Genomic DNA, 25816 nt, shown 5'->3' on the forward strand with positions numbered 1-25816 from the left:
GCGTTGCAAGCAGAACGTGGAACCTATCTAGTGGAACCTTGCGTAGCTGTTGCCGGTTGATTTCTTAAAATGGCGCCAGAAGCTATAGTGGCGCGGGCGACAGCAGGCGAATGTGGTGAATTTTTTTTTTCTGCAGTTGATGAAGTATTTAATTTCGCAAAAGCAAGCATGTTTGATTTTTTTATAAAGGAACACTGCAAATATCACTTCTGTATTGATTTGCTGTCTCATATTTGCGTAATGTCTTGTTCTTCTTCAACAATGTTGACAAGTATGAACATTACACCGGACATAGACGGGTAGATTTCGCTGTGACTATATAAGACTATTGCGCAGGCATTGTTTTGCTTTGGCCAGGTGGCTGAATCGAGTCACAGACAGACAGACGGACAGACAGACAGACAGACATACAGACATACAGACAGACAAAAAAATTGGCCGCGTATCTGCTCCTTTCGTTGCAAATGCCGTCAAAAGACGATAGTCTTTATCGGCTTTTGCGAAGTAAATGCCTCCCTTCGCTTTCCCGCTCACCTCTCATGTTGTTCGTCATGTGTCGCGCTCCTCCCAAGGTAAAGACGCCAAAGGTTTGCTTAAATCATTTTAAATTTCCCGCGTTCCACTGCTCCAAACCGGGTGACGATGCGAACGCTGCCGTACGGCGAAGACGCGCGTTAATCGAGGCGCCCTACTTCAGCGTTTATAGAACCGCGTTTCCCTACTCCACGTGCGTTGCAAGCAGAACGTGGAACCTATCTAGTGGAACCTTGCGTAGCTGTTGCCGGTTGATTTCTTAAAATGGCGCCAGAAGCTATAGTGGCGCGGGCGACAGCAGGCGAATGTGGTGATTTTTTTTTTTCTGCAGTTGATGAAGTATTTAATTTCGCAAAAGCAAGCATGTTTGATTTTTTTATAAAGGAACACTGCAAATATCACTTCTTTATTTATTTGTTGTCTCATATTTGCGTAATGTCTTGTTCTTCTTCAACAATGTTGACAAGTATGAACATTCCACCGGACGTAGACGGGTAGATTTAGCTGTGACTATATAAGACTATTGCGCAGGCATTCTTTTGCTTTGGCCGGGTGGCTGAATCGGGTCACAGACAGACAGACGAACAGACACACAGACATACAGACATACAGACAGACCAAAATTTCTGGGTTTAAGTAGCCCAAAAAAGACTATCGTCTTTAAAATTTATGGGTTTAAGTAGCCCAAGAAAGACTAGCGTCTTTAAAATACCAAGGAATTACCGAGCGCGTGCATTTGAATGTGGTCCTCGTAGTGTCCTCTTGTCAGCTAAAAAAAATCAGGAAACATACCGACCGCTGGTGTGTGCGTTGCTCACGCCGACCCCTCCCAGAGTCATCGGCGACAATTACCAAGGAAAGCGCACCTACCGTCTATCCCAAGCCCTGTAGTGGCCTCACGAAGGCGCAGGAGCGCATCCTCCTTCGCCTTTATACGAAAACTTTCTTGTGCCTGGCAATCTTAAAGCACCTCGACCCCAGTCGTGCGGGGAAGTGCCCGCAGTGTGAGGAAGATTTCTCTGACATTTTCCACATGGTGTGGGCGTGCCAAAAACCCCCAAACCTACCCCCTCTACCCAACCCTTCCCGGGAGGACTGGGAGGCAGCCCTGCTCGGCTGCTGTGACCTGACGGCCCAACTGGCCCTGGTCGGGCGGGCCCGGGCCGCGGCCGACGCCATTGGGCTTCCGTAAGGGTGAGCCACCCAGTCTTTGTACGGGGCAGCCTCTTAAGGACCGCTTCCCACCCTCCCTGTACAAAGTTCTGTAAATAAATCTTCTTCAGTCAGTCAGTAGGGAGATTGGCCGAATTTTCCCCCTCTCCCACACAAAAAAAAGAAAAAAAAAACACTCCAGCTTTCACCGTTATCGTGGCAACACTTGCTGGGAACGACGAAGACAGGTCACAGCGTACGCCCCTACGTCCAATGATTATCACTTTAAAAGAAAAACGAACGAAACTGAGGCTTATAGCAACAATAATGGAGTAAAGGTTGTTGCGACAGCAGCGAAGTAACGAATCGGCTCCAATCGTGGACTTAAACCATCGTGATAGTCGTGAATATTTCGTGCAGCTTCGCTATCTTCAAGTACTACGCGTTAGTGGGAACTTCCTTCATTTTGTTTTTCTTTCAGTTTACTTCACTCCTACAGCCTTACTACATACAAATACTTGTTTCAAAAACCAAGGAATGAATATGAAACATGCATTAGGCCCATATTTGCTAACTTCAGTGCGTGATGGCAATCTTACACTAGTGACAACTTAACACCGCAATACGTTGGAAATGAAGGACATGCCATGACATTCAGGTCGTCTTCACCCATAAACTTTCCGGATTTTTTTTTATTCGTGTGGAAATAAGTATTCTGATTGGATTAGAGGGAGAGCATCGCTGAATTTGCAAATGCCAAGGACCGCAAAAATATAGACATTTTACCGGACGACTCCATATTTTTCCGTTAACTGAAATCGTTCCCTCAACCGTTTCACTAACCGTTCCCGGAACGAGTTCGGAACGGTTCTTTCTATTCGTTGCGGTTCGGCTTCAGTTTCAAAATGGCAAAAAAAATACGGGTTCGGTTCGGCGCCAGTTCAGGGCACAAATTCGGGTTCGGTTCCGGTTCCGGGTCCACGCTCGGCCCATCAGGAAGATTCGGTTCGGCGCCAGTTCAGGGCACAAATTCGGGTTCGGTTCCGATTCCGGTTCCACGCTCGGCCCATCAGGAAGAAATCGCCTCGGCTGCCCTATGCTGTTGCATAGAACAACGTGAGTTTTTAAATGCAGAGCATTTCAGTAACTCACGATGTCACCCGCGTTGACGTCCATAGTCCGCACCGTCGTTGTCCCTACCATATAAAAAAGAAATACTATCCGGCGCCCGGTTTCGATCCCTCGACCCTGCGGACGGAACGCAATGTACATGGTGCTCTACCCACTGCTCCACAAAGCCGACACAGAATGGGACGCTACCAACGCGCCTTATATCGTTGACTCATTCAAATTACTGCTGACGAGCGCTCTCTCGTCAGCAGTTGCCACAAGTGCAACAACATTAACGTAACGCAAACTACTTAACGTCGTGCGCCCCCGGAAATGCTCTGCATTTGATCGTGCCCCTCGCGAGGGGGATGTTTCACTGCGTCTTCTCTCGGTCGCGGGACCCGTGGCGCCATCTGGCGGACGCGTGGCACAACTCGTAGCACTTTGAAAAGATGCGGCGCCAGTTTTGTACAGGGCGTCGACTTTATCCATATCTGCGAACTGTAATGCTAGAGTTTAAATAAGAGAACGGAAGGAGGCGCATTAAAATCTCGAAACGTGTTTAGCGCGATCAATGGAACACCGCTTCGTCACACAACATGGCCGCAGATTCAGAGAGGATCAAATCACATGTTCTATGACACGTCTTTAAACATGGCGGCCCCAATAACGGTTGTCTCAAAAGCTCTAGGATGTGCCTGTAGTTACCGTGCATTTGCTACAAAGCTACTGCACAAAACCAAAAAGTACACCTGACAACTAAATCGAACCAGCAAGCAAAGGAAAAGCGGAGGTTGACACCTTCGAAACAACATGCCTACACTTTCGCCTACACTTTTTTTAGCTACCCTAGTCCTGCTGACCCTTCGAAATAATCTGCCAACATAATAATCTTTACCAGGAGCACATGGGGGGTTCCATTGCTCACATGCGCTTTATCATCCATAATGCGGTTTCGAGGCTTGTTTTGGGGTTTCCTTAAATGAATTCTGAGCTCTGTGCTGTATGCCTGATTAGCCCGAGGAATACGCTCGGCGTCTTAGGCCTTGGCGCTTTGGCGTTTCTGCCCAGGGAGATGCAACCGTTCGTACGTAGAGGTATACAGCTTTGCTGTACAATCGGGTGATGGAACGCCATATATGCGCTCGAAGGACTTTTGTTACCAGGTTTTTTTGAGCAGTAAGCCATCAGAAGCATTTTTGAAAAGCTTGACCCTCGTCTCTGCGACGGGTTGGATTATGTTGAACATCTGTAATGCTGAAAAGCTCTATTTTTTGTTATTTCACAACTATAACAATTTGTTAATCCCTTCCTAAGGCGGTATTCATGAGACGGGACGTGTCATTGGAAGAATTTTCCCTCTCATTCTCATAGATTTTTAACCACCCATTTCACATATGATCCCTGATAACAGAAATACCCTTTCAAAGATTGATATACCAGGGATCTCGAGGATATAATGTTGGCCCCACTTCCTCTTTCTCGAGTTGTTAACGAGTCTCTCGACGAGTTTACATAGGACAGGTGTGAGGGAGATTGACCGTAGATTGGGACAATCGTTAGGAGAGGTGTGTTTCTTGTTAGGTGTCGGTATCAGATACATGAAGGATAGCTTGCGATGTAGAGGGACCTGCCCCGTTTCCCAGGAATCGTTTATTTCTTCCAAGAGTTCGCACCACGCTGATTATGGAAGGTTGCGGAGATGGGCCCATTGTATGCCGTCGTGTAAGGGGGAAGATTTCGGGCTGCCTTGACGAATAGCTGCAAAAAGTTCAGCGATTGTGGAGGGGTTTTCAAGGTCGGAACACGGTTCTGCGATCTGGGATAAGCAAGATTGCATCTCCTTACCTGATTTGCCGACATCAATACCTCCGTGGCAACGACCTCTCCCGACTGAACCAATGACACCCCATCGTCACAACGGCTGTGTCAAGACAGAAACGTTGTCACAGGCTATTCACCACAGAATGATCCGACGAAATCGACATTTATATTGATGTGAGCCTGACGCCACGAAATGTTGGAACTGCCTGGGTTTCCCCAGATGACTGAACCATTATAGGCAGCCGGCACGCAAAATTGCTGTCCTACCCACGGAAACAGAACGACTCGGAATTACCCAAGCTCTTGCCTACTTTATGTACGACCACGAACAACCCATACCAAAAAAAGATCAAAATATTAACCGATTCTTACGAAGCAATTTAAGAACTTCAACCAAACCAAATTATCAGGCAAGCAATGGCCCTATATACAACACTACCTCATTCAATTTCGCATAGACTGGACTCCTGGTCACGATTTGGCGGCACCCAGGATTCAGGCAGCCAACGAAGATGCGCAGGAGGCTTGCTCGTTTCTCTCCTCCGCTGACCAAATTGGCCTCACAGGCTTGAGACCTTTCTGACTGCTTAGACAAGACCGAAAGTGCCAGCATACCCCCCGCCATTCGCATACACACGTAAAAACACGAAAAGAAACTCCGCCTCAGGCAACTTACTCCGAAAGATCACGTCTCCAACCAACCTCGCCTTACAAGAACCCAAGAAACATTTATTAACAAATTCTATACAGATGCATCATTTTCCTGAGAAACAATCCCCCAATGGTACTGCCCCCCATCAAGTCGAAATCTCCATGCTGTCAGCAAGCTGTCAAGGCTGATTTGCACCACCTGAACTGTACATGCCCCAAACTACATCGATACCAGAATTTCCCTTCCCCACACCCAGATCTCTAAACCCGTATCAATCACCTCCCTTTAGATGAACACACCATCAACATTACCATGCAGTTTGTCACTAAAACCGGTCTAGCGCGAGTTATACATCGATAGCCTACACCAGTGCATAGACCATTCAAAGCTCTACAACCGTCATGTGAAAACTGATGCCGCCTCCTGGGGACCACGAACGCATGACGAACCCCTGTCATCCATGAATCCTCCCCTCCGAATTCTCCCACGAGGCCTCCGGCCACACTTTATTGAATGAATAAAAGATTCAACAATCTCTTTCTTTCTACTTCCCTTTATTGTCTCACGATTCAGTCAGCAGACAGCAACCGAATTTCAACAAATAAAGCAAGGATACCAAGCATTATTAATGATAATGAAAACAGGGCAATGGTCATCGAAACAGTTATAGTACTTTTTATATTGGGTGTAATATGAAAGCAATTAGGGAGCTGGAATGGTTTCTTCAGAAGTAAGCGTAAATGACTGCACCAGCATTGGCTATGATAGGACTCCACCACCGCATCAGTACTTGGTGCACTATTGTGGGAGAGGTAAATGCAGCGAGTAGTTTTTCGCAATACGCGGAGCATGCGTCCGCAAGCTTCCATTAACCTTCACATTATTCAGACTGTGGCCTCTGAAAAAACGTGAAGGTTATTGCGAGTTTTCGGACTCATGCTTTGAAGTACAACGAGCCATAAGTTTCGTCGTACATGTCACTACACTGTCTAAAATCGAATTTTAGACAGTGTAATGAGAAGAACAAACAAAACTCATCGCTCGTTGTACTTCTCACTGGGCTGTCTAAAATTTGGGATTCAGCAGATACTCGGCAACGATGGCTATCGTGCAGAAATGGTTTGCAAACAAACACTGATAGAAGCTAATCTACACCAATCTGCCAGGTCGCATACACTAATACCGTTCTGAATGGCAACTTTAAGAAAAGAAATTGGAGCACCTTCGTACTACTACGGCGATGCCCATGCAAACAGCGGAGCCGGCGGCCCAACCTCGCTTATTTTTGGTTCGGCTACGTTTATGCGTGTTTATGCTTGGAGAGTGGGCAACGTTTTTTGCGTTGTTATACTTCGGGACTCGGTAAAGATTTCTGCTTCGCCTCGTCCTTAACCTCCCTAAGAACAATGAACACTCAGTAATTACATAGTATCAACAGTTTACGCGTGCCCACTGGCTTTGTGGTGAAGCTCCAAAAGCAGCGGAAGGTGCTGCAGGTGAGCGTTTGCTCAAAACGTTTGAACTCCTGCGGTGGCCACCGTTCGACTTGTGTGTTCTGGCCCTGTATTTGAAGATATTTGAAGGAAATAAAGCAGAAACTAATTGGTTACACTGGGACATGTTGGTATTCAGGGCACAGAACAGCGTCCATGAGCAGGATATATTACATTTACATCGAAGGGAAGGTAGACGAAAAATTAGACGGGGCCCCATTGCTCCGTACCTCGGTAGTCAAGATAAAGTTTCACGGCTTATAATGCTGGCGACACAATGTTTTGGCGCTGGAACATGAAAGCCCATTTCAAGAACACAGCATAAACAAATGCCACAAGAGGCGCGTGCCAGAAGCCATTTTTATGCCTACAAAAGCAGCATAAGCAGCGATATGGAGGGTAGACAGCTAAACACGCCTCACCCACCGGCACCATCCGCGTTGAGTCAAGCCTTTATCAGTAGCTATATACTGCTTTTCTGGCACATCGTCAAACACGCGCTCGTCCATGTCTTGTCTTGCCCGGTTCCCCACGATGAAATATGCCCAACGAACAAACACAAACACACGCACGCTGTCCCTGCCGAATGTTGAGTCTATTGCTTGGAGTCGTGTAGCCGCGAATGTCCGTGCTTGCGGTTGTGTCGCCGGTTTGTGTTACGCAGCCTACGGAAGCGCCCTTGACCGCTGTTCGCCCAGTTCACGTCGTTTCGAGCGCCGGCGGTGGAGTTATCCGATGGTAATGCTGCGACCTCGTTATCCTTTGAACGAGGATGCACGCCTTGAATTGTGTTTGCGTCGGCGCCCACAACGCCCGCGACAGGAGGGCCAGGGGGACCTGGCACTCCCGGCTTTCCGGGACGACCGGGCGTGCCAGGAACTCCCGGCTGTCCACCGTCAATTGAAGGAAGACCAGGCTCTCCCATTTCTCCTGGCTGGCCAGGTTCGCCTTCCTCACCAGGTTTTCCAGGCTGCCCGGGTTTTCCGGGCCTGCCATCAGCTCCTGAAGGTCACAAAAAGAATGACGTGATTATAGTAACCTGACTGCGCCGTTTGATCAGAGTTGGGCTCGTAAATCACCCAAAACGACTACAAGAACGCAAAGATCAGCTTAACGAATGTTTAATCTTTACGGTTATGTTATCCACCAAGTATCCTTGCTGTTATTATCTGTCTTTGTTCATGCGTACCCACCGGTTCTACTGTTATTGCCTATTTATCATGTTTATTCATGTATATCCACCTGTTCTACTGTTTTTGTCTATGTCTGTTTATGTATGACCACCTGCTTTGTCTCAAAAAAGACTGGCAGTACTTCAAACAAACAAACAAACAAACAAACAAACAAACAAACAAATAAATAAATAAATAAATAAATAAATAAATAAATAAATAAATAAATAAATAAATAAATAAATAAATAAATAAATAAATAAATAAATAAATAAATTACGAACTTTGATTGATTGAGGTTTAATGCACCGACGCTACAAAGGCAAGGAAACCTGCCGTAGTGGAGAGTTCCAAATTATGTTGACCTCCTCGGGAATTTTACCGCGCGCCGAATTCTCCAATGCACGGGCGTTTTCGCTGTTCGGCTCCATCAGAAAAGCGGCTGCCACGGTCAGTAACCTAAAGGCGTCCTTGAGCTCAGCAGCACGACGACTTCGCCGCTGAGCCAATGCGGCAGGTAATGATTACGAACGTATTTGTGGGGGCAATTTTCTTGTGCGCTATGGAAGTGATACCGATATAGATTTCTCCAGAACGCACTACGTGTACACATTGAAAAAAGGTTGTTAAAAATAGGTACCGGATCTTCAGAATAGTGGGCCCAGAAGATGCTGGTAGTGGGCTGAGGCTAGGTATAAATGCTACATGTATATTCGGTATTTGTAAACTACGGCGCAAGGAACATGTGCCACCATCCCAACTGTACATTGTACGTAGCATCAACTGTGGTACTAGTTTGGAAGTGTAAAAAGGCATTTGTGACGCGCATTTCGATTAATGTCAAGATTCCATGCCGCGGTAACGCCTTTCCAATTCACTGCTTTACGGGCTTAAACATACTGACGTTAAGTATCAATTAAAGAGGCTTGCAAATCTATTGTTACGAGAACGACCCCAAAATGTTCTGTGAAAGACGGACGAGGCGAGATTTTTAGAATAAAAGCAAGGTCTCTAGTATTGCAGCTTTCTGTTCATTGCATGACAGCACATAAGCGAAAGGCGTGCACGCGCGCCTTGGAACAGCTTCTAAACGCTCAGGCTCAAGGTGTTTATTCGTCAAAGCGATGCCTACGATCACATTAACAGGTTACAATATACCGGGTATTTTATGCAGAAAGTAACACAGCTGCGACAGAAAAGGTACAACAGGCACCAACCGTCTTTTCCTGGACGTCCAGGCTTTCCGGGCGTGCCTACGCGGTTCTCAGGAAGACTGCGAGCACCAGGTTCGGCTGGTGACGGCCCTTCGGCCGGAAGTCCAGGTAAACCAGGTTGGCCAGGGAGCCCGGGCTTCCCAGAGGTCCCTCCAGTGCCTTTGTTTTCGTCGGTGCCTCCGTGCGCGCCACCTTCAGCCGAAGGTCCGACACCGGGCGTCCCAGGGCGTCCCGGCTGACCCGGCTGTCCCGGTTGACCCGGCTGTCCGAGGCCACCAGGGGCACCCGGTGCTCCGGGAGCCCCACCTTGGTTAACAATAGAGGCTCCTGCACTCTCGTTTAGGGACCTGCGCTCCGGCGCTGGGCCACTGTAGGCACCAGGGTACATGCCAGGAACACACGGCCGCCCAGGTTGACCGGGCTGACCCGGTTGCCCGGGCTGCCCGGGTTGCCCCGGTGCACCAGCCGCGCCTGCTGCACCGGGAGCGCCAGCTTTGGGAGGTTCGGATGGATAGGGTCCGCCGGACATGTTGATGGAGCTTCCAGGTCCTATTTCTATGCAAGGGGCTCCGGGTGGACCCGGTGGTCCTGGTACACCTAGAAAAAAAACGAGAACGCCGAAAGTGTTCACAGTTTGCCCAAAAACTGACAATTCCCCATAGCTTTACTCAAGTGTAAAAACTATGCAATTTATGGGCGTAAAAATAGTGGAGTAACTTTATCTGAACCTGTAACAAGAGCACAATCACTGAGATTCCAGCCTTGCGAGGAATTCAGGTACGCTAACTCAACGTGCTTTTGTCAGTTTTATGTGAAAAGAAATACAGTTCTTCATATATTACACATTTTTGTTCCCACCATAAATCACAAAATTGGAAACTTAATCTTTATGCGTGAAATTCGTTGGCTGGCAACTAGAGTTTTCGGGGTTAGGACCAACGTTGCATCCGTCGTTAGCGGGGTGCACAAGGGTCCCTGATACTTAAACCAACGGGCGACCACTATGTGCCTTCCATATTAGCGAACCTCAACGAGCAGTAAAAATCCAAGCCCCTTTTTTAAGGGAAACAGGGTTAAAACGCGACACCTGTGCCCACGCAATGTGAGTTAATGTCGAAGTCCAAAATACAAACTGCTGCAACCGTGTCCAAATGGCGAAATAGAATAGACGTCGGCTTCATTAGGTAAGACCAAAGTTCATCTCTGACCGCGCAAGAGTTTTCTGCTTGGGGTGCTTGATGAGCCTTTCCTTATCGTCATTACGGATTTAGAAACCATTGTGTAAAGTTGCCTTCCCTGCGGTGCATTTTTGCGGGAACGACCCACGCCATCAGCGAGGTATGTAAAGGTCCTTTTTGAAAGAAGTAAACCGATTCACACTTCCAGCACACCGCGACGTGAATCACATGTCAGCACTACTGAGCGCACACAGCAAAAGGCGAATTAAAAACGTACAAGCACACTACAAAAAACTGAAGGAAGTTTACACAATGCGTAATACTTGGAGGTAGCAAACCTGTGCGAAACGTTCACGGCCATCACGAAGGTGATGGTCGTGAAGGTTGCGCACGATTGCAGCCGCAGTCGCGGCAACACCATTTTTGTCCTGCGGAGACTGGGATAGGGGGAAATATAGAACGCATTCCATCAAAAAAATTAACTCCAATCCACGCTCTGGAGGTGGCTGGAAAGCAAAGCTGTAAGCGACACCCATAAGAATTGCCCATGCGACGTCACTTGAACTCACAAACGTGGCTCTACAAAGAGGGAAACCAGAGATTCTGCCAGCCGTTACCTGGAATTCGCGGGGCCGCCGTACCGAACGCCGCAGCATGGGCCACGGCCGGGCTAGAGCGGCGAGTGCCGCTTCTGTAGCCCGGCCATACGTCGGCGGAAAAAAATGGAGAGGAGCCTCTTTCGAAGGTTGAGACAACGGAACCTAGCCATTTTGATGTGTGAGCTCGGGGCTACACCACAGCGTGACACAAGGGCACACGCCAAAACAATTCGGCAGGTGAGCTTCGTGATTCCCATTTATACCGATTTAAACTAGTTCCTTTAGTAAACTTGATAATTGCGCATTTATTGAAACTTCTGAGAACTTTCATAATCGCTATTTATCAAAACCAGTTGCCCCTTTAACCTTCTGTAATACTTCTTAAAACTCAACCGAATTGGTATTCATCAATTTGAAAAACGGATCCCCATTCGTGGCAGGCAGTTTCAAATGGTAGCGTTTCTCTAGAGTCCAGATGTCTGTATGTAGTCTCCACAATTTGTTTTCCCGCCTTGGAAACAATCCTGAACGTATCTTGGCCGTACGACCACTTAATTCCGTCGGGCTCGGGTTACCCAGGAGGTGCTGTCGAACAAGTTAATCAAGCAGTGCGAGGGAAGCGCGAAATGCCCGCGAAGCTGCGCCAAAACAGGCCCAAAACAAGCGTCTCTTATGCAGACGATAAAGCCGTACCGCCGACGCACCCGCCGGTGCGGAGGCACCTCCACGCGGGAAATGCTGGGTAAATTCTCTGTGTCAGCTACAGTGTGCTCCGTGTGTGAACCCCCCTCCCCTGCTTCCTCCGCCACCGCATCCGCCGCGTTGGGAGTCTATTGTCCCACACGCTGCGAAAGCACCGTTGGCTGGTACGGCAGAAAGCTTTGCTTTAAAAATGTGCACGTCCAATGCGCGCTTAAGGTTGGAAACGCGAGCTCTCGCTCGACAAACCTCGCTCTCAACCCGTACTCTGCGTCGTCACTCCGCAGTTCACAGTGCGTTCGCGCCGGCGCCGCCGAGCAGCGCTTGTGCGCTGCCTGTACCACACAGTTCTGCACGCCGTACTTGTGGCTACAATAGCAGCTGCCCGGCAGCCGCTTTGCCGACCCGAGCTATCGCTCCATAATCTTGCTTTAACCGTGTTCAACCTCGGCAAAATGTATGGCTACGGTTTCATGTACTAATGCCCAAGTAAGTAAACGGACCATGACGCAGGCAGCCGGAACGGCTTCAGGGCCAAACCGCGGCGCCGCTACTGCTTTTGCGGGCGCACGCCAAGAGCACCCCGCAAACTTCGCCCTCACTCGCCCGCGGCTGCTTGTCAAACTTGATCATTTCCTTGTGTAGCGATCGGTCGCTTAGCTACTGACTTTTGCCACTGGTCGGCGACTCTGGCTAGTTTCGGTTTCAAAATTGGGGCGATCCTAGCGGCAGGATGCTGCGGCGTGGCCCTTCCCTTTCCCTCATCGTTTCTGTCTTTCCACACCACGCATGCTTCCGCGCCTCCTCACGCATGCGCAACAGCTTGCCGGCGCCAACATTTTTTTTTTTTTTTTTCTCTGGGCGCGCACGGTGGGCCAGTTCGGTGCGTGCGTAAGCGAGCCGGCGTGCGAAAGGCTGCGCGGGTTGCCTAAACGCCTCCACGGGCTGAAAGTTTCGCTGCATTATAAAATATATACGAATGTATTCTAAATATGGGACCGCGGGGGAAGGAGCGTCACCAGTCCTGCGCAGCTCTGTGGTGCAGCAACACAGGGCGAAACAGTTCGGCCAAGTTTCTCGTCTTCTCCAAAAATGACAGGTAAGCAAATTAGCTTTGTACAAGTTATAGTGAATTCCTTAGAAGCCGACCGATTGCACTCTTCTATTTTCACTTCGCACATCTAACGTGAAGTTAATGAGACATGTAAGTCGTCTTGGAGTGGAAACTGATGTGCAAATATATCCCAGCCTTGCAGGTACACAAAGTTTTAATAGAAGTAAACGCGCATTCGGCGCGCAGACTCTTGCTCGTAAGGTGAATTTGAGGCGGCATTGCCGTTTTGCGATTGCCTTAGTAACTGCTTGAACGTCGATTCAGGATTCTTATCGATGTATTTTTTGTTGGTTGTTTCGTGCAGTGGGTTTGAGTCTTGGGTGGGGCCCCAAGCCGAGGACGGTTCGAGACTTCATTGGACGTTTCCTGTGGTGAATCACCTCAACCCCTCCAAAGTTATCACGCTGTACCTGCTCACAAAGAAGGCAAGCTCAACTGTACGCGCTTCTTGTCATTGACTGCGTACCTATTACCACGGCGATTGTTGGCGCGGTGTGGCGTGCCCTAACCAATTTTTCCGGTGCCATCTTGTTCCAAAAGGGATATTTGCGGCAAAACTGCTGCCAAACGTTGCTTCAGTGCTCCGAAAAATCTTACGTAAAACCGCGGTGTTCAATACCAATCAATTTGCACAGGGAGCAGTGGAAGGCCAAGCCGAAATACATGCATTGCCTGCAGCTGCCATTGCAAGCGTTTCGCTCATAAAAAAAAAGGGTAGCATTGCCGGCTTTGCTGTTCAATCTAACCTGCGCGCCCGCGCCATGTCATCTTATGGCGAGTGGCTTTGCTGTTCCATAGTTCTAAAGTTAGAATCGATATCGGACAGGATGAGATAAGAGGCGCTGCCCAGACACGAGCTAGGGAGTAGCGTGTGACGACCTAGCCGATATCTGCAAGTAATGAGCTCGGTACATGCGGCTTACAATACAGGAAAACTTTTTCTGCGCGTCCCCCCCCCCCCCTCATAATCAGACTGTTCACGCGCCATTAAAAGACGGGTGCGCTCGATTTGTGTTGCGATTGTGTTCTGTATTATACAACGTGGTTGCGCATTATTTTTGTACGCAGATATAATCTAGCAATGAGTGGTCAATAGTGCGGTTATTGTGTTGCAACAGTTTTTTCTCGCTGCATTTTGTTGGTGTGAACAAGATTTCTCGGAAGTGTATGGTCGGGTCAACGCTTCCTTTCAGAGTTTGCGTTAACTGGCCCAAAAGGCAGGCGTTGAAGCATACCTGTGCGTGCTTTCTTTTAAATTATAGGTTCCCGTTTACTGTGTCTCTGAACTGAAACGAATTTTTTGAATGCCGAAAGAACATTCCCGTCTCGAGGCGAGCCCAAGAAATAAGTATAAATTGAGTGGAACTTTCAAGTTCTTTCCTTCTCCCGCCGAGGTGTGCGCGAAAAAAATATGTATAGTGATTAGAACTTTCAAAGTTATTCTTGCGTAATCAATTATTGTGTACCTAAATGTGCATCTTGCATGTTTTTTTCCTATTCTGCAATGTTGCATGCCTAAATTTGCATGTCATATTTTTGCTTAGAGTCCAACAGAGTGTACATAAAATGTATGTGCATTATATTTTGTGTAGTGCATGTGTTTTCATGACTTCGAATCAAAGATGTCTTCTTATGAATTTTGAATAAAACAAAAGCGAAAAGAATGTTTGTGTAACGCTCCAATTATTATCGCCACAAAGACAACAATTCGACACCACAAAACATACTATTACCAACATGTTTTTTTCGTTCAATTGTTAAACACGTTACTGCACACACATACCAAACGACGGGCGGCGGCCATTCCGAGGCATCGCCGTCGCTCGTCCAACTTTCGCGCCTGGTGCCATTGCCGAGCGGCCCATGAGCAGCGACCGGCGGCAGGCGTGGAAGTTGGGCGAGCGTCGGTTGCTCCGGCCGGCGCGCGGCGGCCCGGGCCGGCTGCCGCGGAAAAAAATGACGTCATCAGCGTCCGCGACGTCACCAAACCTCCTTTCCCCCTCGCCACTCGTTGCCATGACGATAAATGCAACGTTTTTCAGACGCCACGTACCACTAGGGGAGGATTTGGCGCTGTTGGCGCGAATTACGCGGGACCACGGTGGATGCTAGAGAGGCCGCCCCGTGCTTTTGCGGCGAAAGGTATCTGCACCGCCGGTAATCGAACACACAGCGCTGTCCTGCAGTAGCGGACGGCGTCAGGGCATCTGAGCCGCGATGCTTGCAAAGAACGAACTGTTGTGTTTTTGTCATGGCTTGATCTGACGACACTCTCTGGTGGTATCGTGTCACGCTCTTTCTAAAGCAGGTTTCTCCGCTGCGCTAAAACTGGTTCCCAGTACAGAAAGCAATAAAATATAGGGAAAGTCCTGGGTGAGGTTTTCCTATTTTGGTATAAGGTGGCTTGTACTGTTCCTGTAATAAAGGTTATCATTATTATTTTTTTCGCTCAGCCTTCTTTTTGACTGTTTATATTGTGGACTTCTGCTGTATATTAGTGCCGCATTTTGTCTTCCTCAGTGCGCCAGAACCAAGGCCTCGGCTGTTCCTGGGCACTCAAATAAACATTGTTTGCATGCTTGATTGCGTGCTTGATTATTAATATTATTAATATTATCGTTTTGATATATTAAAGAGCTGTTTTTCTTTACAAAAGGGGAACAGCGCAAACTCAGACAAAACACAAGACGAAGAATGCGACAAACACGAGCGTTGACAGCGCTCGTCAGAGCTCGTGTTTGTCACATTCTCCTTTTTGGGTTTTGTCTGAGTTTGCGCTGTTCCCCCTTTTGTAATCATGCACCAACTCGCCCAAGCCTTGACCCTTGCAAGCTCTTTTTCTTTGTTCTCTAATGACTTGAACATGTCATTCCAATTTTATGTGCCGTAAACATTTTATGCAAGTCATGTTCTTGCTTGTTTGTTTTCCCTTTTCCTTGTTTTGTGTGTCTTGAATTTCTGTGGGTTTGAGTGCCAGTGATTGTAACGCTGAGCAGCTTTTTCCCATTTTGAAACTTTTTATATTTTGTTACAAAACCTTCGTTTTATTGCGTATAATCTCTTGCTGTCATGTTCATTCAGTATTTACTTGTATATTTTCTATTTTTCACGTGCCTTGAACGTTTCGCTCGCCGAGTGTCACGGCTTGGAACACTAGGCTTCCTGTTTTTCTTTTTTTTTTCGCTATTTTGCTTTCTGGGACTTCTGTAACTATTTTACTTTATTGTTTCTGTCATACATATGGTTTTGCGTTGTGTCCTATTGATTTTAGTTTGCTTTTATGAATGTTTTCTATATGGTTTTCCAATACCAAGACCCTAGGGTTGTTCCTGGGCACCGGAAATAAAGGTTGGTTGGTAGCTTGGTTGATTGATTGATTAGGTAATTATTCATTAATAATCAATAATGAATAAGTATTGATCGATCGATCGATCGATCGATTTATTGATTGATTGATTGATTGATTGATTGATTGATTGATTGATTGATTGATTGATTGATTGATTGATTGATTGATTGATTGATTGATTGATTGATTGATTGATTATATTGCCCTAAAATATATTCTCCCTAGCATTGCATTTGTGTTTAGTTTGAAGCCAACTTTAGGGGATCGGAGTAATCGGGATTGGGGAGACCCTTTCATACCGATGAATGTCACTGTTGTCGACTTCCGTGAATAAACTTTCAGAAGTATCCCTAATGGTTTCCAATTAGGCTCTCCAATCATAATTTCCTCCCGGTACGCCTGTAAAGAACTTTCACAACCAACAACCTATTGCAGTAGTCAAAGCTGGCTTCACTAGACTGGCTGTAAACACACTGCCGGAGACTATGCCAGAAAACAATTTGGATAGAAAAGCAGCGCCCGCAGCGAATCTCACCGCCTATATACGGTATCATTCCGGTATGAAAAAGCGCACATCACGATAACCGCCGTTCCGGCGTATTGTGCCGTCTTGCATAAGATCAAGCCGCGGTGCACACATACGACATGCATTAATATGCAGAGTGAGGCGAACATTGATTTCTAACAAAAAACTGAACCCGGCCACACTCAGCCTGAATTCTATTGAAACAGCGGAGTTGGGAATTGTCTGCATGAAGGTTCTGCTTAGCTTCGGCTTCTTGTGCGGAGTCGTCTAGAGGCTCATATGCGTATATTTTTTAACAGCAGAGCTGTTTAGGACGACAGACATCCGTCCGTCGCCCCAGAAGCCCCAAAGACTAAAAAAATATGGCTAGGGAGGTCCCTGCATTCGACCACGTGACCTTTATGCTTTTCAACCACCAACGTAACCACTGGGCCATCTAAAAGGCCCATGGGTGCACAAGTTAGCAGCGGTGAAGAACATGCGCAGCCAATTGCAAAGAAAAAAATTCACGCATCTCCACGAAGTGAAGCATGACGAGTGGGTGTAGCACTGGGGATCGTTCTTAACGTAAATTTCCAGTGAGAGTGCTCACTGCTGCTAAAACGATTTCCAATCCAATCCAATGCAATACAATTCAATTTAATCTAATCCAATCGATTCGAATTCATTTCTATCCAATCCAATGCAAATGCAAATCCTATTCAATCGAATTCAATCCAATCCAACACTCCTCGCGCATTAGCAGCCGGGCTCTCTCTCTCTCTCTCTCTCTCTCTCTCTCTCTCTCTCTCTCTCTCTCTCTCTCTCTCTCTCTCTCTCTAACCTTTCGTGAACCTTCCATTTTGTTCTTGTTAACCTTTTTTAAATCTTTTGTTCACAGACGTTTCGATTTATGCGGTGCTGTGCCGTGAGCACGGATGGACGGACGCCGGACACAGCATCGGCCTTAAGGTGCTTCGCCCCTTAAACACTTCCCGTGTCAGAATCCATCATTGGTACCCGGCGTTATGAACATAACCGGCATTTATCCCATTCAGCGATCATGGCTTTCAGGGTGCACAGCATTCGCTTTTGCTTCGTAGCGCGGGCGTTGAACTTAGCTGAGGGCTCTGGCGCGTCCTAACGCGGTTCCCCCAGAGAAAAATGTTAAAGCCTGCTGACGAAACGACACAGTCCTGCCAGTCGTGGAGCAGCTTAAGCGACAAGTTCGTAAATAAATGTGAGGCGATGGCATATGGAGCGAAACTTGGCGCCTTTCTAAAACACTTGAAAGGAAACTTGGGTTGCCTCAACGGGCGAATCAAACGAATATTACTCGGCGGCAAGAAACGAGAGTCCAGGAGAAAAGAAAACAAATAGAGAAGAAATGATAGTTCAAATAAAGACAAGCAAACGGACTTTGGCAGGCCACGTAATTAGGCGAAATGACACTCAGAGGTCTACCAGGGTGACAGAGTGGATACGAAGAAACGGGTCCAGAAAAAGTGAAAAGCCAATTACTGTACGGAGGGAAGAAATAGTGAAGTTCGGAGGCCAAGAATGGACTCGAGCGGCAAGGGACAGGAGCGGTCGGAGGTCGACGGGAGAGGCGTCGTCTTGCAGTGGACAGTGTGCTACTGCTGATGATGATGATAAAGCAGGCGGGTTTCCAACGAAGGTAGAGAGTTCAAGTAAAAGAAGGTAGAAGGTAGATAGTTTAAGTAAATAGAACAGTTACAGCCATTTGCTGTAACCATACTGCCTCTGTAGCATGCCGTGAATTGAAAGCAGATGGTAGGCCGGCTTTTCCACATTTTCGGTTGCACACTGAAACATGAACATCTACGGAGGGAGGGAGATTACAAAAAACGACCAACTCTTGTGTTATAAAAAATATCGCGAAACAAATTATATGCTAATAATTCGCCACTCAGATGACTCCCCCATTACGCTGGGTTTCAATTACATGTCACAAATAGGTAACAGTGAGTAGTAACCGGTACAGAATTTGTCTGCAGTGTTAGCAAGGCTACAAGGATTCCCTTAAAGTCACCTTGAACGCTAAGCACATTTTTTGGGAAGATATTTTTTGGGACAATTTACTCCATTTTTAATCAAAATACCAATTCCCTACATATAACCCGTTTATTTTTTAATGAGTTCTTTTCCTATGCTGAGGAGCGATTTTAGCGCGGGAGAGTAACCTGCTCCAGAAATAGCGTTACACTATATCAGTAGAGGCTCTCATAGAACCATCACTGAGAAAAAAAGAACAGAACGAGTCTTTACCCAGTCACAGCGCCGCGGTTTAATTCTCTGCGGCCGTGCGCTACTGCGGGGCAGCGCCACTTGATCGATTAATACCGATGCACGATTCCTTTCGCCGCGAACCTCAGCAACAGAGCGACCGGATGCTGCCCTAAAAATTCAACAAGCGTGACATGCAGCCACGCGAGATTGGGGGCGAAGTTTGCGAGGCGGGAGTGAGGCGCAAGGAACGCCGCGTAGCGACACCTGCTGCAGGCGCCGTTGGCCGTTTGCGGCTTTGGCGGGTAGTACGTATGCTGTGTCCACGGCGCAAAACTGTTTCTGTTGACCGGCGTCAACGCTCAAGAGAAGATAAATCTACACACACTTTCGCCCACCTTTTAGGTGCGGATTTCCTTACGACCGCACAATGTCCGTCCATATCCATGCGCATTGTATTTACAATAGCAAAAAATCACACAGGCACTGGCAGAATTCCAGCCTGTGTCTGGTAGACCAGACGGAGTTAGTGTGAGTAGTCTTACCCATTGGGCTACGACCTTGAGGTAGTTAGTACCCGATAGTCAAACGGCTACCTCCCTTGGCTGTAACGGTGCGGAGTACCTTAAGACCTCCCAATGTGCGTCCACGTCCATCCGTGCGCACACCACCATCAGGCGAAAATCAAGCGAAATTCGATTTGAGCCGTGAGTTGCAGTTTCATTTAGGGAATAATCGAGGTCCAACTCACGGCTCAAATCGAATGACGGTCGCGGCGCAAATGGGATGTCACTCGGGGCGCAACTTGGATGTCATTTCCAGTCCGCGTACTCCGCATCCACGCCATTATCTACGGAGTGGAGATGCTGCCATTTTTTGTGTTACATTATGCAACTTTCCCTTAGGCGAACAGGGTTGCGCCAATGTTTTCGTGCGCAGCACTTAAGGGTCAGCAACCGAGAGAAGAAAGGCAATAGTGAGCGCAGAAAGGAAACTGGGGAGAAACGTGTGGCGAAAGTGTGAGGCGGAGGGCGGTATGCCGAGGCGGTGCCGCAGAAGTCCAGCACGCGCTGGGTAATGCACTGTGTCGGTGCTTCGGTGTCCTCCTCGTTGCTGCTTTCTCCTTCAATGGGTGCGTTCCATTTCCTCTTTAGACGGCTTCGTTGCCGTCTTCGCGGACAGCCCGCCGTGTTAAGCACCGTTCCAATTCGAACGAAGCAGTCCACTATGGTCCCTAGAAATAATAAGTCCACTGCTTCGAGGAGACGGCATCAAAGCGGTCAAAGTCAGCAAGGATGCGGACCATGCGGACTACCTTTCTGTCTAAACTAATAAGTGACGCCATTGCCACCTTTTTGCGTATTAATGTTGAAACAAAAACGCTTGTTCTTTTATTGAAATATGCCGTATCATTTAATAGTGGTGAATATGGCTGTTTATTTTTTTAAATAATGTAATGTTTGTAATAATAACGGTTATATTATTACTCATGAAGTTTGCGGAGATAATCAAAAAGTTTGCAGAGATAAATTGCTCGCAGTTAGCGCAGGACCGGGGTAATTGGAGAATAATGGGAGAGGCATATGCCCTGTAGTGAGCATAGATAGGCTGGTGACGAAGATGATTATTATTTACGAAACCTGCGTCTACCGTTTCTCAACATGTCTGCTTCGGCGCTGTCGTCTGCGTTGGTGTAGTGAATTGGAACGCAGCCCACGAAGCAAATCTCTCTCTCTTCTCCGCACTGCGCGGCTCATCTCAACCGCGTGACATTCACGCGGGAGGTTCAAACACCATTTACAACATGCTCGGCGCGACGGCGACGCGCTGCTAAATAACGGCACAGTAGCTGGCACCACCGTGCGTTCCTTGTTCACACGATCACTTCCTGAGGCGCACCAGCTATGCGCCGCAACCGTGAAGAACACAGTTCGCGCGGCGCACAAAAATTTCGCATTATGACATATAGTAATCGTCGGCCATTTTTTTCTGTAAAACTCGTGTCGAATTGGCCTTCCGGAAAGTAGAAAATAAGCGCAGAAATGGTATTCAAAACACTGGATAAAACAAATAGAAATAGTGATTTTGACTTTTTCACGGTGGTGCAAGCAGAAGCAAGCATACTCGCTACGTGGACCACGAAGGCCGCTTCGGTGGTGACAGCTCACAGATACGTTTTTTCTTGCCACTTGCATTTGCTCATGCATTATGACCTTCATTCACTCAAATTACTGGGTCAATGCCGCGACTAAAAACGGCGCAATTAAGTTTCATTCACATGACACTCTCGTTCTTGTAAAGTCTTGTACGCCATTAGCTAGAAATTTAGAGTCGCTATATCTGAAACGACACATAAGAACCACGCAGACGAGTCAGAGGTCCACTGCTACGTTGAAGAAAATATAAAAACTGGTTTTGCGAAAGCTTCCGTTATAAACAAAGCGGAGTGGAGGGGGGGGGGTGTAGAAATAACCTCTTTCTTTTTCAAAGGAACGCGAAACGAAGCGAGAATGGGTTGGGGCGTCATTCCAGGCTGCTTTCAGGCCACCCAGCAACCTGCACCGGGGATATCAAGTACTCTTGATCCTCGAGCTGGAAGCTGCTCGGCCTATGCTAAGAAGGCTTCACTGTGGGTGATGCGATTTGATCGGGATGTTTGACGCAGTCCCAGACGATGTGATAGGTGGTGTTTGATGTGTTGCAAGTTGCGCAGTTGTACGGGAAAATGTGATGTAAAAGTGTCATGTAGTAAGACTGTGTTTCAATTCGGCGCCATATTTGCGAGTCTTGTGCGTTGAGTGATGTGTGAGGAGGGGTGGTAGATCAGGCGTTCCCAGCGATTATGATGTGAGACGTCCGTGTATGTTTTTGGGACTGAGTGGCTGGGGAGGGGGTTGCAGGTGTGTCGTCTGCAAAGGCGTACAGGGGGAGGAGGGGGGGGGGGTTGTTTCGGTGTCAGAAAACTCCCGAAAATTTTATCTTTCCGCACCTCCCCCTTTTCTCGGCCGTTTTTTTTTGCCCATAATTTTTACACCTTTCATCTATAAATTTAAATGTAAAAGTTAGATCAAGACGAAAAACACCAAAGAAATGTTGTTTGCGTGCAGTCCATCTATTTTAATTTTTGTTACCGGCAGGGTGTGACGTCCCCTGAAAAATTTCTGCCTACGCCAATGTTCACCCGACTCCGTTGGGAATGCCCAGTATAAATTATCGCGCGCAGCGGCATCAGCTCTTTCATTCGCGGGGAGGGAGGCATGGCCAGGCGTCCAAACAGTGCGAATGGTCGGAGATTTTTTTTTTACAACGGTGACGCTGCCATCGCAAAATAGAATATTTTGTTGGGCGATTGGTTCATGCTTTTAAAGGGACACTGAAGTGATATGTAAACATTGCGGGATTACTAGCGCAAATTGTAGTCCGGAGTCCCCAGGCCATGTTTCGACCACTCTGGGCGCGTTTACGCAATTTTATTTAGTAGAAAAATTAATTCGAAAATGCTGTCCTCCTCTCTTTACGCTCGCCCATTTTCTGTGGCGTTTTCGTGTGACGTCGGGAGAAGCCGAGCTCGCAATTGGCTGCGCTACTGCACGGCTCCCTGGCCGTCAGTCAGTCGGCCCAGCGTTTCGTCCGCCGGCCGCCGACGGGTCGTCGCAATTCGTTCGCTCAGTTGAACCGAAGCCAGGACACGTTTGTGAATCGAAGAATGTGCCTTTCTTTACTTAGTTAGTTTGTACACTGTATCTAGCGCCAAGTCAAGGTCGCTTCACACAAGCGCTGCACAAGCGCACATGCGACGCCTCGCTGACCGGTACCCCAGTAGGAAAATATAAGGCATCTTGAAGGCGGGAGAAGAGTCAGCGAAGTCAATATAGGTACTAAGGTAATAAAATCAACTGATATTTTTATCGTACACCGTAAAACTAGGGTGCGGGAAGCACTTTTTTGCGCTGGGCGAACAAGCACAGCGGCCTGCAGCACGACTATGCATCTGCCAACGCGTTTCCGTCTAAGAAATGCAATTGCTAGACGTGAGATATTGTGGAAACTTCGGGGATGCTTACTGCACGAGCGAAAAACAACAAATAGTCACTTAAGCTGCTTGGAATGCTAAAACTAAATAAAAGTGTAAACTGGTTATACATTATCTTATATTTCAGAGGTCAGCAGCGCTCCCCCGTGGTCGAGAGGTTTGGAGCGCTAGGTATGTCAGCGCCAGTGTTTCGCTAGTCACAAGTTCGAATCCCCACGGGTACGTGCTTTTTTTTTATAAGTAACTTTTTCGTTTTTCGCCGATGTTTTCTGTACTGAGTTCACCTTTTTTGGGGCCGCAACGTTCATTGCTGCACGAACTAGTCCACAGAACGCGCGCAGGCTGGCACTGGCGCGCTAGCGAGTTCTCGTTGGCGTGCTGTTGCCATAAGCACCGACTCATTGCGGGCAGTGGGCACAGGCCAAAATCAACAGACCCTTGGCCTGGTGCGAACACGCTTTTTACGATACAGGCATGAGTGAAGCCAGTCTACGCAGTGCAAGCAAAAACGGGAACTTGACAAAGTCACTTCAGTGTCCCTTTAAGAAAATTTAAAAGAGCACAAGGGACGTGGACTGAAAAACCTGTGTCGACGTCCATTGCGCTATTTTTAATTTTTTTTGAAGCAATGTACCTCAAAGCAATTTGCACAAACAGGTCGGTGCACCAGATGCTACGTTAAAAGCGTGGAAGTCGAAACTGTCCCACCTGGTGCGCCGGGAGCGCCAGGTGGCATCGCTTTCGCTGCTGTTTCCTGGGTTGAGTTGGGAGTCCGGGATTGCGGGATCACTTCCCCAGGCTGGCCTGGAGTTCCTGGTACACCGGGTACACCAGGCACGCCAGGAGGGATACCCTTGTCCCCATGTTTACAAAACGGGCACCGGCCCATTTCTTGCTGGGCGACCTCGGCAGAACCTTGAACTCCACCGTAAGGACCGGCTTGGCTCAGCGGACGCCATTCTCCCGACTGATCTCTCAGAACACCTAAATAAGAGCAAAGAAATGGCAAGGATATAACAGGGGGGGGTGAGCGCTAGTCTATCTTCCTGCCACGCTAACGTTAGTCGCCAAAGTATGATGACTGCAAACCATCCACAGACAAATTACCCAAAATAATGGTGGCACAAACACGAAGTTGGCAACGACCGCTGCAGTTCTTCCTTAACATTTCGCTGTTTTCATTGATGCGGTTTATATCTAAGTTGATTGACACAACAACAAACTCTGAGTTGTCGATCGCCATGTTGGTCCAGCTTCCTTTGCTGTACTTCGGCTCAGAGCTATTACTGTTATATTTTAGAGTACATTTCCACGCAAACTCAACTTTTGTAGCGCAAGGTACACTACACTACCTCGGGCAGTCTTCGCGGGGTGGTCAGTTTTGCCCTTGAGCGCTAGAGGTCAAACCACACCCCCTTCCCCAAGCGCCCGGCACGGAGCAGCGGCCGGATAACGGGAGAGCTCGGCGGCGGGGGAAAGATAGGCGAGGAGGGAAAGGAGATGTGCGCAAAATGTGGTGGAGGAAGGTGAGGAGGCCGCCGCCGCAGAGATAAGCACGCGCCACGAAGAAAGGCTACGAGGCCACGTGCGGCGCAGAACCATGGGAGAAAGAAAAACACGAACATCCAGCTGTGGTCACTCGTACAGCGGCGAGGCTTAAACAACGCCGTGAGGCATAAAAGAGGAAAAACGTGGCTGTTGCGTACAGCTTCACTACCTTCAAGTCTTACGCACCATTGCGAGCTTTCTTCATTTTTTTTTATTTCAATTTGAGCGACTAGTTTCTATACCGAGAGATGCTCGCTAATTCAACTGTTTCAGTTTCATTTTTCAGTTTCATTTTATTATTTATTCCAAAAACGTAGTACAGTAATAGTGTTATACAGACGAGGGTCCCAAAGTTAAAAACTGTAACGGGACAATATTTTCTATTTTATTCACGTTTTCTATTCTAACCGTTAGTCCTATCACGCTTTTTCTCGTAATTTTTGGTAGACCAAGGTAAGTTATTTGTGTAGGTTATTGCACAGTTCTCGGCGGCGATTAGTCATGAACTGGAAAAAGCATTGCTTGTAAACTTTTTGGTAGTGACAGGACTAAGTATATTGCTTCTGACGGGTATATCACACAGAGTCTTATTTTAAAGGTTTTCCTGGGAAATTCCCATTCACAGTTTCCCCTGCGCATGAGCCATGACAGGAGTTGGTATTGCGTTTAGGATCGTCAAATGGAACGATTCCATTTCACCAAAGCAGATCGCATACGCTGTGCTGCATTATCTCTGCATTTGGAACATGCCGTAGTACAAACCGCAACAGCCTTGTCTATCACACTCGAGCGGCGTGCCGCGGGCTGCACGGGCGACGCCTATCGGTGCCACCGATGCGACATCGGGTTCGAGATAGCGTGCATGTGCGCGTGCGTGGCCACCCTGACATGATCAGCATGTCTTTGTCGGCGGTTTGGCTGCCGCTGTTACAGAGAATGCTTTGGCCGCACCGCTATGAGGCGCGCGCAGCGCGGGCGACGCTCGGCGCTCGTCGCTGCTGCATCATTGCTTCTGTCGGGCGTCTGCGCTCGGAAGAAACTGCCGTGTCATGGTTCTGTCAAATTGCTACGTGTAATGGCTCGTTGTGGGCTACTCGTATATGCGTCGGTTTGGCTGTTGGTCGATGGCGGTGACGGTTGGATTTCATAGAGCGGCTTTTATCGTTCATGCCATGCTTTGAGGTCAATGGGCGCAATGAACGGAGAATGATCGGAGGGTCGCGCGGGATGGTGTCGTGTATCTCACATAGAGGGAAAAGAGCTGCTGAAGCACAACTTTCTTATATTGATAACGTTATTGTGTGATAAAATGGATCAATGTGATCAATTGCAACTGAGATAAAGAGAAAGTTTGTGTCGACCTTCACAGCCCTTGAGCGAAAACCGGCAGTCA

The 25816-nt window shown here is 47.8% G+C and overlaps 1 protein-coding gene across 1 annotated transcript in view; it reads right to left on the reverse strand.

Moving 5' to 3' along the window:
- Positions 1-6848: 6848 nt before the first annotated feature.
- The window catches only part of LOC144149730 (uncharacterized), a 34066-nt gene continuing 15098 nt past the window's right edge, over positions 6849-25816 (reverse strand). Inside the window, exons 4-6 of the mRNA XM_077681382.1 lie at positions 23584-23859; positions 9155-9748; positions 6849-7767 (exon numbers count right to left, since the gene is read on the reverse strand). Of these exons, the coding sequence (XP_077537508.1) occupies positions 7361-7767; positions 9155-9748; positions 23584-23859 (1277 nt within the window). The 3' untranslated portion in view covers positions 6849-7360. The remainder of the gene's footprint in view (positions 7768-9154; positions 9749-23583; positions 23860-25816) is intronic.

Source organism: Haemaphysalis longicornis, unplaced genomic scaffold (genome assembly GCF_048455015.1).
Source record: "Haemaphysalis longicornis isolate Haplotype H1 unplaced genomic scaffold, Haemaphysalis longicornis Haplotype H1 scaffold_8, whole genome shotgun sequence".
NCBI classification, from domain to species: Eukaryota; Metazoa; Arthropoda; class Arachnida; order Ixodida; family Ixodidae; genus Haemaphysalis; species Haemaphysalis longicornis.